The sequence below is a fragment of the Artemia franciscana genome, chromosome 17, assembly GCF_032884065.1.
Source record: "Artemia franciscana chromosome 17, ASM3288406v1, whole genome shotgun sequence".
NCBI classification, from domain to species: domain Eukaryota; kingdom Metazoa; phylum Arthropoda; class Branchiopoda; order Anostraca; family Artemiidae; genus Artemia; species Artemia franciscana.
Genome location: NC_088879.1, coordinates 8,657,525 through 8,671,809, shown reverse-complemented (window position 1 = coordinate 8,671,809; position 14,285 = coordinate 8,657,525). Strand labels below are relative to the sequence as shown.

The window sequence follows — 14,285 nt, the reverse complement described above, 5'->3', positions numbered from 1 at the left end:
GCCGCAGCATGATATCGAGGAGGCATAACAAAAATACACCCATAAACAGGCATAAACAAAATAGTAATAGTTAATATTAACCTCAGAAGGGGTTTAAAAAACAAAGCACAGCTATTACATCATTTACCTAGCTACCACTACCACTAACTAATTTACCACTATTTACCAGTTACCACTAACTAAACACTCCACACTCAACTGCTTCCTAAACAGCCCAATACTAAATTTTATGATATTATACCAATTTAATCTTTCAGTTAGGCATCCTATTACACTAATCTTTAAAATCATATTTAGAAAACAATTCATTCTTCAACAGCCTTTTATATTTATTTGAATAACTACTTTTAATATTCTCATTTAACGAATTCCATAGCGTAGTCGCTCTAGATATTGGAGAAAACCCTAACATGGACGTAAAAAATTAATAAATATAAATTTTGTTCATTGACCTTGTGCCATGCAACTTTATTTATCTAAAATTCATTAAATTAAAAAATAAGCAGGATAATCAGCCAAAAAAAGCTGAAAACGATCGGAACCAAACAGCTACAGAAGGTGTAGCTTTTATTGGATATTGCAGCAAATGGCAAAAATAAGCAAAATAATCAGCCAAAAAAAGGAGAAAACATCCGGAAAGAAACAGCAACAGAAGGTGCAGCTTTTCTTTGATGGTGCAGCAAATCTACGAACAAAGGCAAAAGAATCAGCCAAAAACAACTGAGGACAATCAGAACCGACTAGCTACAGAAGGTATGGCTTTCTTTTGATAGTGCAGCAAATCAGCAAAATAAGCAGAATAATCAGCCAAAAACAGCTGAAAACAATTGGAACCAAACAGCTAAAAAGGTGTAACTTTCCTTTGATAGTGCAGCAAATCAGAAAAAATAAGCAGAATAATCAGCCAAAAACAGCTACAAAAGGTGTAGCTTTCCTTTGTAAGTGCAGCAAATCAACAAAAATAAGCAGAATAATCAGCCGAGAAAACTGAAAATAATCGGAACCAAACAGCTGTAGAAGATGGAACTTTCGTTCGATAGTGCAGCAAATCAGCAAAAATAAGCAGAATAACCAGCCAAAAGCTGAAAACAATTGGAGCCAAACAGGTTTAGAAAGTGTAATTTTCCTTTGAAACTGCACGACAGATTGTGAATGTTTGAATATCCACAGAACTAATTTTCACAGTTCAGCGTAGAAACAATGACGGAAATATGATACTGCCCTTATAATAAAGCAAACACAGGTAAAATATTAGAAGATTATAGAGTTTTTATGTCATTGGTACTTTAAAATTAGTTTCTAAAACCCCATAAATACCTAGCAGCCATTAGTTCTGCAAAGCAAAACTTACGAAACAGGTTTTATTTCATTCAGAAGTACAAAATCTTAATTTTTAGCACTAGAAATCAACTAGTGAACAGGTACAAGAAATTACATATAAAATAAGCACGTACAAAGGCTGTACCTTTCTTCACCGAATATCACATATTCAAAATATAATTTTAAAAATGTTTATAAATCAAATAGCCACAGTATATAAAAAGAAACTGACTTTATAGTAAATTTGAGGCTGAAATTTAAATTTTTCTGAAATTTAATTAAATTTAAATTTAGATTAAAAAAAATTAAATTAAATTTAAAAATTTTAATTTTAAAATTTTTTTTAAAAATTTAAAAATTTTAGATTTCAATTTAAATTAAATTTTTTAAATTAAATTTTGCTGAAATTAAAACCATTCTTCTGTCGTGCTAACAATAATTCTTAGCTAAGCATTTTTATTAATAACTATACTTCCATGAACTATCAAAAATGATAGGCAATACTATAAGAGATTTTTTTTTACGAATCAAATCATTAATGGAGAATTTGAAGTAAAAGCTGAAAATGCAGAAAAGCAAGATTTCTCGTTTATAAGCCGGAAACAATGACAGAAAATCCATGGTGCAATATTTCTTACCCTTAGAAAATATTTAATTTGGTTTTCAACAAATATCTTCAGAGTCTTGAGAGATGGGCTGGCCTATTAGGCCGTGCTGATTCAATTGAACTTATTTAGTACTAGGCTTGTGCTGATCTAAATTTTTCAAAGTTATCAAAACGCCCTTCTTCTCTGCCTTATCTAAAATCAGTGTTAAGCTGTAAATTAATATATATATAACACTGTCAGTTAGACGAAGAATGGCGGAAAAGTCGTTAAACTTTTCAAACTCCTACTCTTCAAACTCTTCAAATCTTTAAAATCTTAAACTCTTCAAAGATTATTAGAGGCTGTTAGATCATTATATTGGATTAGAAGATTATTAATATAGAGTTAAATTCTTCATTACTTCTGGAAGAGATTAGTCAGGATGAAATTAAGCCGCACTTGAGTAACAAAATTAAATGTACAAGAGGAACAAACACAGACAACAATGATGTAAGTTAAGCGAGGCTTAAGTTTTGAGAAACAATTGCGAATAATTAAAAGAAATTCCTTCCTCCAAAATTTCCAGGACCAGCCATTCCTCGAAAATCGTGGCGACGTCTGGGTAGCAAATCACCTTAAAATATATATATAAAATAATATATATATATATATATATATAAAATAAAATATAAATAAAAATATATAAAATAATATATATATATATATATATATATATATATATATATATATATATATATATATATATATATATATATATATATATATATATATATATAAATAAGTTGTCTGTCTGTCTGTCTGTGGATCAGGTGATTTCGTTAATAATATACCATTTAAAACACCAAAATGAACATGCTGGAGTAGTCACTCGATGAGAGAGGGTGTCAGAACGGAGAATGAAGGTCCCAGGTTCAAATCCTGGTTAGGCTAAAAAAGGTAAAAAACTAAAAACTAAAAAAAAAACTGAAAAAACTAAAAAAAGGCAAAAACTACAAAAAAAAACTAAAAACTAATAAAAAAAATAAAAAAGCTAAAAAACTAAAAAAACTAAAAAACTAAAAAAAAAACTTAAAAAAAAGGAAAAAAACTGAAAAATAGAAGAGAAAAAGAAAACTAATAAAATTAAGAATAAAAATAAAAAAAAAATAAAAAAGATAAAAACTAAAAAAAACTAAATTAGCAATCACCATCAACAAAGCTCAAGGGCAATCATTAGAATCATGAGGTATAGATCTGAATATGGATTGTTTTTCCCATGGACAATTATATGTTGCATGTTCAAGAGTCGGTAAACCTGACAATCTAAATAAATGACGACACTCAAAGAGAAAGCGACCGGGACAAAAGGAATGTTCGATTAGCAATCAACAAAGCACCGGGACACAGGGAGTATAAATGACGACCAGGACATAAGTAAAAAAAAACTAAAAAAACTAAAAAGAAGGTAAAAACTACAAAAAAACTAAAAAGAAAAAAACAACTAAAAACTAATAAAAAAACTAAAAAATCTAAAAATCTAAATAAACTAAAAAAGAAAAAAAATAAAAAAGGAAAAAAATAAAGGAGAAAAACAAAACTAAAAAACGAATGTATATACAGACCGGGACACCGGGATACAAATGACGACCGGGACACAGGGAATATAAATGACGACCGGGACACAGGGACACAACTACAACGGGGACGCCGGGGGGCACAGGGGGATATAAATGACGACCGGGACACCGGGACACAAGGAATATAAATGACGCCCGGGACACTCAAAGAGAAATCACAGACTGGGACACCGGGACACAAATGACGACCGGGACACAGGGACATAACTACAAAGGGGACGCCGGGGTCCCCTTTGTCATATAATCGTCATATAAATGACGATGGCGACTCAGGGAATGGTCGATTAGCAATCACCATCAACAAAGCTCAAGGGCAATCATTAGAATCATGAGGTATAGATCTGAATACGGATTGTTTTCCCATGGACCATTATATGTTGCATGTTCAAGAGTCGGTAAACCTGACAATCTATTTATATGCACAGACAATGGGACAGCAAAGAATGTTGTATATTCGCAAGTTTTACGTAGTTAAAAACATATATATATATATATATATATATATATATATATATATATATATATATATATATATATATATATATATATATATATATATATATATATATATATATATATATATATATATATATATATATCTATCTATATTCACAGGTGGGACATAGGGACACAACTACAATGGCGCGTAACGACTTACGCGCGCGGGGGGGCTTGGGGGGGGGGGGGCGCGAAGCGCCACCCCAACAGCTAGTATATATATATATATATATACTAGCTGTTGGGGTGGCGCTTCGCGCCACCCCAACACCTAGTTGGTGGGGCGCTTCGCGCCCCCCCAAGCCCCCCCGCGCGCGTAAGTCGTTACGCGCCATATTAGTTACGCGCCATATTAGTTACGCGCCATTGTAGTTGTGTCCCTGTGTCCCACCTGTGAATATAGATAGATTTATATATGTGTTTCAAACTACGTAAAAATTGCGAATATACAACATTCTTGGCTTTCCCATTGTCTGTCCATATACAAAGCCGTATGTACTAATAATGACGTCATATGCAAACGCTCTTTTTACAAACAAACAAATATGCATACACACAACTCGTTTTTATGATAGATAGATAGATAGATAGATACAATACAAATTAACTGCGTAAAACTTGTGAATATACAACAGTCTTCGCTGTCCCATTGTCTGTGCGTATAAATAGATTGTCAGGTTTACCGACCCTCAAAGATGCAACATACAATTGTACATTGGTAAAGCAATCTGCATTAAGATCTATACCGCATTTTTCTAGTGATTGCCCTTGAGCTTTGTTGATGGTGGTTGCAAATGCTAATCGAATTGGGAATTGCAATCTTTTAAATTGAAAAAGCAGATCCGTTGGAATCATGGGAATGCGAGGAATAAGAACAGCCTCACCCTCATAAGGCCCTGTCAAGATTGTGGCATCTATTAGGTTTTCCATTGTTTTTTTCTTACGGCAAGTCGCGTGCCATAATTTATTACATTTACATGTAATAAATAAATCTGGACGACCATAGAGACGAACATACGCAATAGCATCTTGAGCATATTCATGCATATGACGGGGACTGCCAGCATATGACGAAGGTAAAATTGTTAATCTTCCAACGTTTGTGGTATTACCGTCATTTATAACTGCATCTCGCAAATGAATGTATTGTTCAGAGCGGAGCTTGGTCTGATTCAGGCGGATATATAGCAAACGTTCTGATTCAATTTTAGCATACATATCAACGACAAATTGGTGAAACAATTCACGGCATTTCAAAATATAATTTTCTTCATCCTGCCGAATCATTAGTCTATAGGAATAATAATGCATTGCACTGCATTTCTTATTCATTTCTTTGTTAGTGGCTGGATTCATCAATTTAATATTAAAGTGATAGCCGTCGGCTCCATCCCAAAAAATGATAGAATATTGTAGGGCATCGTAGCATCGATGAGTTTCAGCAATTCTTAACAACTGAGCGTTTTGCTTATGTAGAATAATATCTCGAGGTAAAAACTGATCACCGACCATAACGATTGCCACTTCGTCGATAGTCGGAGCATTGTATCTACGCACATGTTGGCCAGGAGGCGTTTTGTCAGCGGAAATAACAATTTTATGAGTATCAGTAGGCATCAAATCGATGGCTGTTTTGAACAGACGCACTAAATTATTATTTTCGTGGAAAAGATGTTGCAATTGGGAAACGATTGTCCTTTCAACGTTGGGAGAAATTTCGCAACGTGCATTCAATTCAGAATTTCTATCACTGATGAAGTACAATTGTAAAAATTTATGATTCTCGCCTGAGAATGGTAGAAGGGACCCTGCTTTATGATAAATTTGCCCTTTTACTTTGAAAGTAGACATAAATTGATCTGGATTTTCGATTTGGGCTCCAAACGACGTCATTTGGAAACATGAGTTGTATTGTCTGATTTTTGACAAAAAACGCTTAGATTCTGACGTAGTTCCAGTAAGGAAAGTCTTCAATGGCTCTGGTGGTGCAGCCAATAGAGGAAGTTTAACTTTTCCTGAGGCGCAACACATTCCCATTGTTTCACCATTGAATTTCAAGGCCTTGCAATAGGGACAAATTTTAGACATTGTCCCGATTTGAACACATCTACTCAAGCTATAATCATCGACTGGGTTGTACCTGAATGCCAGGCGATAACTTTCAGATTGCTCTGATTCCTCGGCACACTTTCTTTTCTTACTTTCTCTATAAGCAGCAAGCCTGATTTCTTGCTGTTCTTGTAATTCCTCGGCACGCTTTCTTTTCTTACTTTCTCTATCAGCAGCAAGCCTGATTTCTTGCTGTTCTTGTGATTCCTCGGCACGCTTTCTTTTCTTACTTTCTCTATCAGCAGCAAGCCTGATTTCTTGCTGTTCTTGTAATTCCTCGGCACGCCTTCTTTTTTCACATTCTCTTTTAGCAGCAAGTCTGCTTCTGCGTTGCTCTGGTAGTTCCTCGGCATGCTTTCTGTTCTTTCTTTCTCTATCAGCCTCAAGCCTGTTTCCCTGCTGGTCTTTTGATTCCTCGGCACGCCTTCTTTTTTCACTTTCTCTTTTAGCAGCAAGTCTGCTTCTGCGTTGCTCTGGTAGTTCCTCGGCATGCTTTCTGTTCTTTCTTTCTCTATCAGCCTCAAGCCTGTTTCCCTGCTGGTTTTTTGATTCCTCGGCACGCCTTCTTTTTTCACTTTCTCTTTTAACAGCAAGTCTGCTTTCGCGTTGCTCTGGTAGTTCCTCGGCACGCTTTCTTTTCTGACTTTCTCTATCAGCAGCAAGTTTTTTGGCATAGACTCTTTGAGCATCTTCATCAGTCATTGTAAACTTAAACATTAATAGATTTCTACGCGAACATATGTCTTATATAACTTGAATGACGTCACCTTCAAAGCAAAAATGACGGCAACTAATTTCATGACGTCAGCCGAAACATGACGTCACCTGATCCACAGATCCACAGACAGACAGACAACTTATTTTTATATATATAGATATATATATATATATATATATATATATATATATATATATATATATATATATATATATATATATATATATATATATATAAGATCAGAAAACACCACGCTGATACCTAAGGTTATACAGCTCTACACAAGACGAGTCAACACAATAAGAAGACGACGAAGAAAAGACAAGCCTTGTAAAACACGTCTAAAGAATTTCATCAGGTGTGGCGGTAAAAGCACAACTAGCGACATATCTTTGCTCGGATCATTTTAGGTTCAAGAAAAAAAATTGGAACAAAACATATAGCAGTGCGTATCAACAAGGTTTTGTTATTTACCCAATAAGCAATATTACCTATCCCTGGCATTCATCAGATCAGTGTTGCCAGATCAGATCAGCTGAACAATTTTTTGGTAACCGATAAATTTGGTGCTTTTGCTCGTTTCTTCATTTCCTTCCAAAATTCTCGAATGAATATTGCTGGTTAAAAGGAAGTTTATTTGGAACATTTGATTTTTACAAATGAAATTCAAGAGATGTTACATCAAATTTAAATTAATAAGCATGAACTTTATTGCGATTATTTATCCGCAAGAGCGTATCCAGTCGGAGGGAATTACCAGGTTTGACTCCTCTAAATTTTTGTCTGACTCGTAGAAAAGGTAACAAATTGTGTAAAAACAAATTTTTGGTGCATTTCGTAAATTGTTTTTTACCCCCTCCCTCCACTCACACACAGATCCTGGATACGGCCTTACTTATCAGTTTGAACAAACTGATTGTTTAATAAAAGACAAGACTGTCTCCCGTCACCTTCAAACACCTTCAAGGCTTGCCAATATCCTACTTTTTTTACAGGTCCATTGGACAGCCGTATTACCTACTTTTTGTTTGTGCCCAGAGACAGAAGAAAAAATTATTAATTTCAGAAGTGTCCGAAGGCCGGCCAAAATTTATTCCAACAGGACCCATCTAGCTCGAAAGGTTTATTAAGGAGTTCTTTCTCTCCGGTTCATCATTTGGTTAACTAGAAAAGAAAATAGTCCCCTCGCGTGGTATCGTAATAGGGAAATAATGTCAGAATTCGGAACGAATGATGTTTTTCGTAAGGCTGTCATGGCAAGCATTAAACTTTTCGGCACCAGCAATAATACTCTGCCTCAATTCCATTTTCTTGAAAGAATATAATATATTTTTCCTTAGTAGTAGTGTTTTTCTTTTTTTTTCTTGCTTGAGAATTTGCTTTTTCGTTTTTTTTTCTTCATCCGTATTCACTCTGCAATCCGCAATTTACTTTTTTGTTATTAACTTGGTAAATGAATAAATAATACACATGAAGGTACAGACAGGTACCGGTTCTGCCTGCTTCAAAACCGGTTCTGCCTAAATAACCGGTTTACTGATAAATAACCGGTTCTGCCTGCTTCAAAACCAGTTTTGCATCCTCATTCTGTCACTGAACTTGGACCATAGATTTATTACCTGAATAGATACCAAAAAATCATTGGAATAAACGGGCAGGTAAACCTCTAACATGAAGGCTAGTAGGATGTGGTAATACGGCAATATGGTAACTGAAAAACAGAGCTAAAGGCCGGTTTTTCAGTTTAATTCCTAGCTCTCTCAAAAAATTTCAACTAATATCCTATGCATGTTATAGTCAGACTTGCTGATAAATTTAAAATTACACTTGACTACAGTGCCAATTATGTATCTTGTTGGTATTTTCGCGTATTGGCTTTTATCCCTAATATTTGTAATTGAACAATCAGAGTCAAGATTTAAGCCACAGTTTTTTTGTAGAAAAGATAGAAGCTTAAAACAACAGATTTTCTAACCATGACAGGAGTCTAGCGAAAGGCAGAGATGGTATTAGCAAAGAATAATTGGGATTAAACTATTGTTGACATAAGCTTTTCAAATCAACTTCTTAATGTTTCAATTTGATCGCTTCTCTACATGCGTGATGTCAAAATGAAGAAGAAATCCATATCATACATAGATGGCTTTTTATATGGCTTTCTGATGGCTCTTTTTGATACAATGGCTGTTTATCGACAAATGTGTGGCTCGGACAGAATATTTGTTGTTGTCAATGGCAGGTTAAACTCGGGCTATTTACAAACAGTTGAATAAGTAAAACATAGGGCACTTAAATACACACTCCAGATCTTATCAAACAGTTTGGAGAAAAGAACAATAAGCAAACAGCGACCTGTGACGGTAAGAAACCAAATTCCTAGCAAAAAGACCATACATAGTCTCTATACAATTTGTGTTAAATCTTCTTAGATAGAAAACCAACAGATAGAAGACTTATATATAATAAAAGGATTAATAATAAGAGGAGATACAGGACTAATATATAATAAAATAAAGGTCTGATAAAGTCCTCTTTGCAATTCCTTTTCTGAGTTTGATTAATGCTCAATCATGGGTCCTCGCAAGTGGGAGAAGAGGGGCAGAGTGACTATTTATAACTAAGAGTATATTATAATATAATTCACACTTCTATAACTAAAACAAAGAATTTTTTATGGTTTAAACAGAAAACTGTTTCACTGAATTAATTAAAGCTTTCTTTTTTAAGGGTGATTAAATTCGTGTAATTCTTGCTTAAAGTTAGTGATAATAAAAATTTGGATAGGCACTTTGCAAAATAAAACATATAATATAAAATAAGAAATTATGGCTTTTGATATGGCTTTCTGGTGGCTCTTTTTGATACAAAGAGATATGGCTGCTTATTTGACACATGTGACACAGATGTGTGGCTCGGACATAACATTTGTTGTGTCAATGGCAGCTTAAACTCGGGCTATTTACAAACTGTTGAATAAGTAAAACATATGGCGCGTAAATACAAACTCCAGATCTTATCAAACAGTTTGGAGTAATGAACAGTAAGCAAACCGCGACCATAGATAGCAGCAGTGACTGTGACCCTTTTTTAACTAAGATAAAATCAAAGCGTAATATTTTGAGTGTCTCAGATCAACAATTTATTTTATAATGGTTTAAAAACTTTAAAACTTAACCATTTAACGGTAAAAAACTTAATTGTTTAACGGTTTAAAATCCTAAATTATACGAAGATAACTACTTAGAACGAGTTAGAAGTGCCAGAAAGCCAAAATGGCTTTTTTGTGTCTCACTGATCTCTTTTTCTATTTCTCTCAGCCTTCCCCTAGGTCCCTAAATGAAGTTTTTGACTTCAAGAATTGTTTTCACATAATGTACTAAGTAAAATTTTTGAAAAAGCAAAAACTTTCCCAGTTCTAAAAGTAAAAATTCATGGTCTGCATAAAAAGGGACTGTGATTCAAAATTGTGAAAGGACCTTAATTTCAGCTTGATAAGATACTAGTCTAAACGTAAGCAATTCAGTCTTTTCCCAGCTATTAAAATTAATAAGACATTTGTTTCATATAATAAAAAATATTATGTCCCAGTTGATCAAAGCAGGGGAGACAAAGGGAAGGAGAAAAAGTACATACCAGGAACATGTCCGCCTAGTCTCCCAGCTAATCCATCATTTTCAGGATTCGGAAAGGGTGCAGGACCAGGAAGAATCTCAGGTCCATGAGGATCCGGGTTAGGTATGAAAGGGAGTGGAACTCCAGGATCAGGAACAACTGGATACGGGACGCGTGGACGTGGATTCCAAGGGTCCACGAATGGCGGATTTTCTGGCACCCAGACAACCAGAGCCCTTTTCCTCGTTTCACGCTGGCGTCTTCTTTCTACAGTTTCGCTTTTATAGGTTTCGAGCCAGTCTCTTTCTAACTCTTCTTTCAACTTTTCGAAAACCTTTGGATAGTCCCTGGAAAGAAAATTTGAATACCTTAAACTTTTTTTTAACTAAAAAAAGTAACTTCTCAAAAAAAAACAACATAACAATATCCCAAATACACATGGAGTATATCTGCATCCAGAACGTGTTGACAAACTCCTCAATGATTGGCCAAATTTTACGCCATCAATTTTTTTGAAAAATATCCTTATATATCCAAACTCTTAATATATTATAATAGAAACATGATTTTCAGGGAATATCAGCGAATTTCAGACAATATTGAGAGAAAAATCTGAACTAAATCAAAACACATTATTGGCATGAAGATTGTCAGAAGGGCGTATCAGGAGTATCTCAGGAATGTCTTAGGAAGGTAAGTAGAAACTTACATGATATGACAAGGTGGATATTCAAGTGACCAAAAGTTAAAGTGCATACACTGCTAGGGCTATTACTAAGCCTGCTGCTACTGCTACTCTTAAACTAAAAGCTATGAAGATGTACACTGCAGGATATATTGAGGAGAAAGTTGAACTAAATCAAAACACACTCCTTACATGCTACTACTACTACTGATGTTAATACCATCAGTACTGCTATACTACTACTAATGAGGCTAAGGGTTTTTTGAAAAATTTTAATACAAAAAAGTTTCTTTTTAATTAATATTGTTATAATATATTTATAAAATATAAAAATAGAATTTTTTGCATCAAATTGCCCACTCTTTGATTCCCTGTAAAATTGTACTGTGCTGAGTTACACTAGCAAGTGCCAGGAGGAAACAGTTCTTAAAAAGTAAAATAAAGATTTATTTTACCTCCACATAAATTTAAAAATTAAAAAACAATTATTTCCATATTATGTAAAAAAAACTTCCGATTTTTAAATAAAGAAATTCGTTATCTCAGATTTTTCTAATTTCTTATGCTTCCAAAGTCCAATTTTAAACATCCAATATATATATATATATATATATATATATATATATATATATATATATATATATATATATATATATATATATATATATATATATATATATATATATATATATATATATATATATATATATATATGTATATATATATAATAATATATATATATATATATATATATATATATATATATGTGTGTGTTGTTTTTTTTTTACATTTTTTGTTCAACCTTGCAATTAATTTTTGCCCCCTGTAACGAAAAGATCGATCAAGGGAACAGCTTCATTTACCTAGACAGCATTATTAGTTAAAATGGGGGTTGCAATAAAGATGTCCAAGATTGAAGATTATCATTTACCACAAATATAGACAAAGATTGAAGATTATCATTTACCACAAATATAGACAAACAAACCAGCATCAAAATTCAAACAGTTCGTAGTGGCGAACTCTAAGTAAAAAGCGACTCGGCTGATTCGGCTCAATAGTTCGAAATATATAAGATTCATCAAGTTTAGTGCAACCCATCAAAAGTTACGAGCCCGAGCAAATTTACTTGATTTTTGAAATGGGGGGAAACACCACCCCCAAAAATTCAAGGAATACTGATGGAAATCACATCATTAGATTCAGTGTACCCGATAACATTACTGTACAAGTTTCAAGCTCCTATATACAGAAATATTGAATTTTTCTATTTCTGCCAGATGACAGATCACGGACGCGTGTTTCTTTCTTTCTTTTTCCAGGGGTGATCGTATTATGATCCTAGAAGATCGGCAAATGGCGCATTCTAACGCAAATTAAAAGTTCACGTGCCCTTTTTAAATGACAAAAAAGATTGGGGAGTAACTGGTCCCCCTTCCACGCCCATTTATTTCCCAAAGCTATCTGATAAAAATTTTGAAATAGCCATTTTGTTCAGTATAGTTGAAAAATCAAATAACTATGTCTTTAGGGGTAAAATGACCCCCCACAGTCTGTGGGGGGTTCACTGTTTAACTTAAGTATTTGTTATTGGGAAGTATACAGACACTTTTCGAGGGGGGAGGTATTTCGTGCTTGGGGTTGAGCTCCACTGGGAGAATCTTCTTGGGAAGGGAAATTTCCAGGAAGGAGGGGGGGGGTAAAAATTCCAGGGGAAATCGTACACTGGGAGAATTTGACAGAGTTCCTATACGAATTTCTTGTTAATTGTCTAACATTATCTTTTCTAACTCAGTTTTGCACGTGAAGATGTTTCAGGGGAATTATTCGGGGGCTATTTTCCGTGTGTTTTAATTTCCAGAAAATTTCTACGGTTGTGGGCATTTCTGGAGTGATCGAGAAACCTACTATAGATTAAAATCTTTTTCAAATGAAAGCATGCTAAGGATGATTTTTCAGGCTGAATCGTCCGCAAGAAATTTTACGGGGAGGTGGGGGGGGGTTTCAGCAAGGATTGAACTGTCTATAGGGAACTTGACGGTGGGTTGTAATTTACGTTAGATGAAATTTTCACGGAGGAGTTTTCTGTGACGGGGGGGGGGGGGTATATTTAATTGAGCTTGAGCCAGATTTCCCTGCATTATTTGAAAAACGAACAGAAATTAAATAAAAAACAAGTTTTTTTAATTGAAAGTAAGGAGCAACATTAAAACTCCCAATGAGTAGAAATTATTTCATATATGAAGAGCTGCCCTCTCCTCCATACCTTGCTCTTTACGCTAAAGTTTGACTGTCTGTCCCAATTTTTTTGCACGTTAACTGAAACACAGGGGCTGTTTAATTAGAATGGGAAGCTTTTTTAAAAGTGCTAACAGCTTTAGCGTAAATAGCAAAGTATTGAGGAGGGGGCAACACGTCACATACGGAATAATTTCTGTTCGTTTTGAGTTTTAATGTTGCTCCTTACTTTCAGTTAAAACAAAACTTGATTCTTTTTATTTAATAGCCAACAGAGAACTAAGATCGAATCGACCTCAAAATAAATAACCGAATAAATTACCTAAATAAATACCTAATAGTTACCTAACAGCCTAATATCAAAATGAATTTTTGAAACGAAACGAATACACCAAAAGGCATAATTAAAGTAAAGCAAAGAAGAAAGAAAGAACAAAAAGTAAAAAGTATGACAACTTAGAGCAGGAGAAGGACAAGAGTTGCTACGCTGGCACGGAAAATTCATAATATATAATACAAAAAAAATAAATAGAATAAGAATTACCTTTCATCAAGAGTAAGTGATATATATTTCTTTAACTTTTTCCTTAAAAGAAGTCGGCTATCCAGATTTTTAGATCTATTATTTAATTTAAGCATATTTGCAGTGAAATGGATTTGAAATATCATTAAAAATCTAGCTCTTTTACCCTTTACTGAGGGGAGTCGGTATGTTTCAAGACAAGCCGAAGTAGGAGCGAGCGAGCAAGAACATATGAATCATATAAGTAATTTTCTGGAGATGGGCATCATAATGCCGAAGTGTTAACCGTAAATCTTTAAGCTGACTAAGGTTTAAGATATTAAGAAACAAGAAGAGAGTTTCTGTTTCTGGAAAATTT

At 34.1% G+C, this 14,285-nt stretch overlaps 1 protein-coding gene across 1 annotated transcript in view; it reads right to left on the bottom strand.

Annotated features, from left to right (window-relative positions):
• Positions 1-1,347: 1,347 nt before the first annotated feature.
• Positions 1,348-14,285, bottom strand: part of LOC136037789 (uncharacterized) — a 54,071-nt gene continuing 41,133 nt past the window's right edge. Inside the window, exons 6-7 of the mRNA XM_065720621.1 lie at positions 10,503-10,828; positions 1,348-2,541 (exon numbers count right to left, since the gene is read on the bottom strand). Of these exons, the coding sequence (XP_065576693.1) occupies positions 2,462-2,541; positions 10,503-10,828 (406 nt within the window). The 3' untranslated portion in view covers positions 1,348-2,461. The remainder of the gene's footprint in view (positions 2,542-10,502; positions 10,829-14,285) is intronic.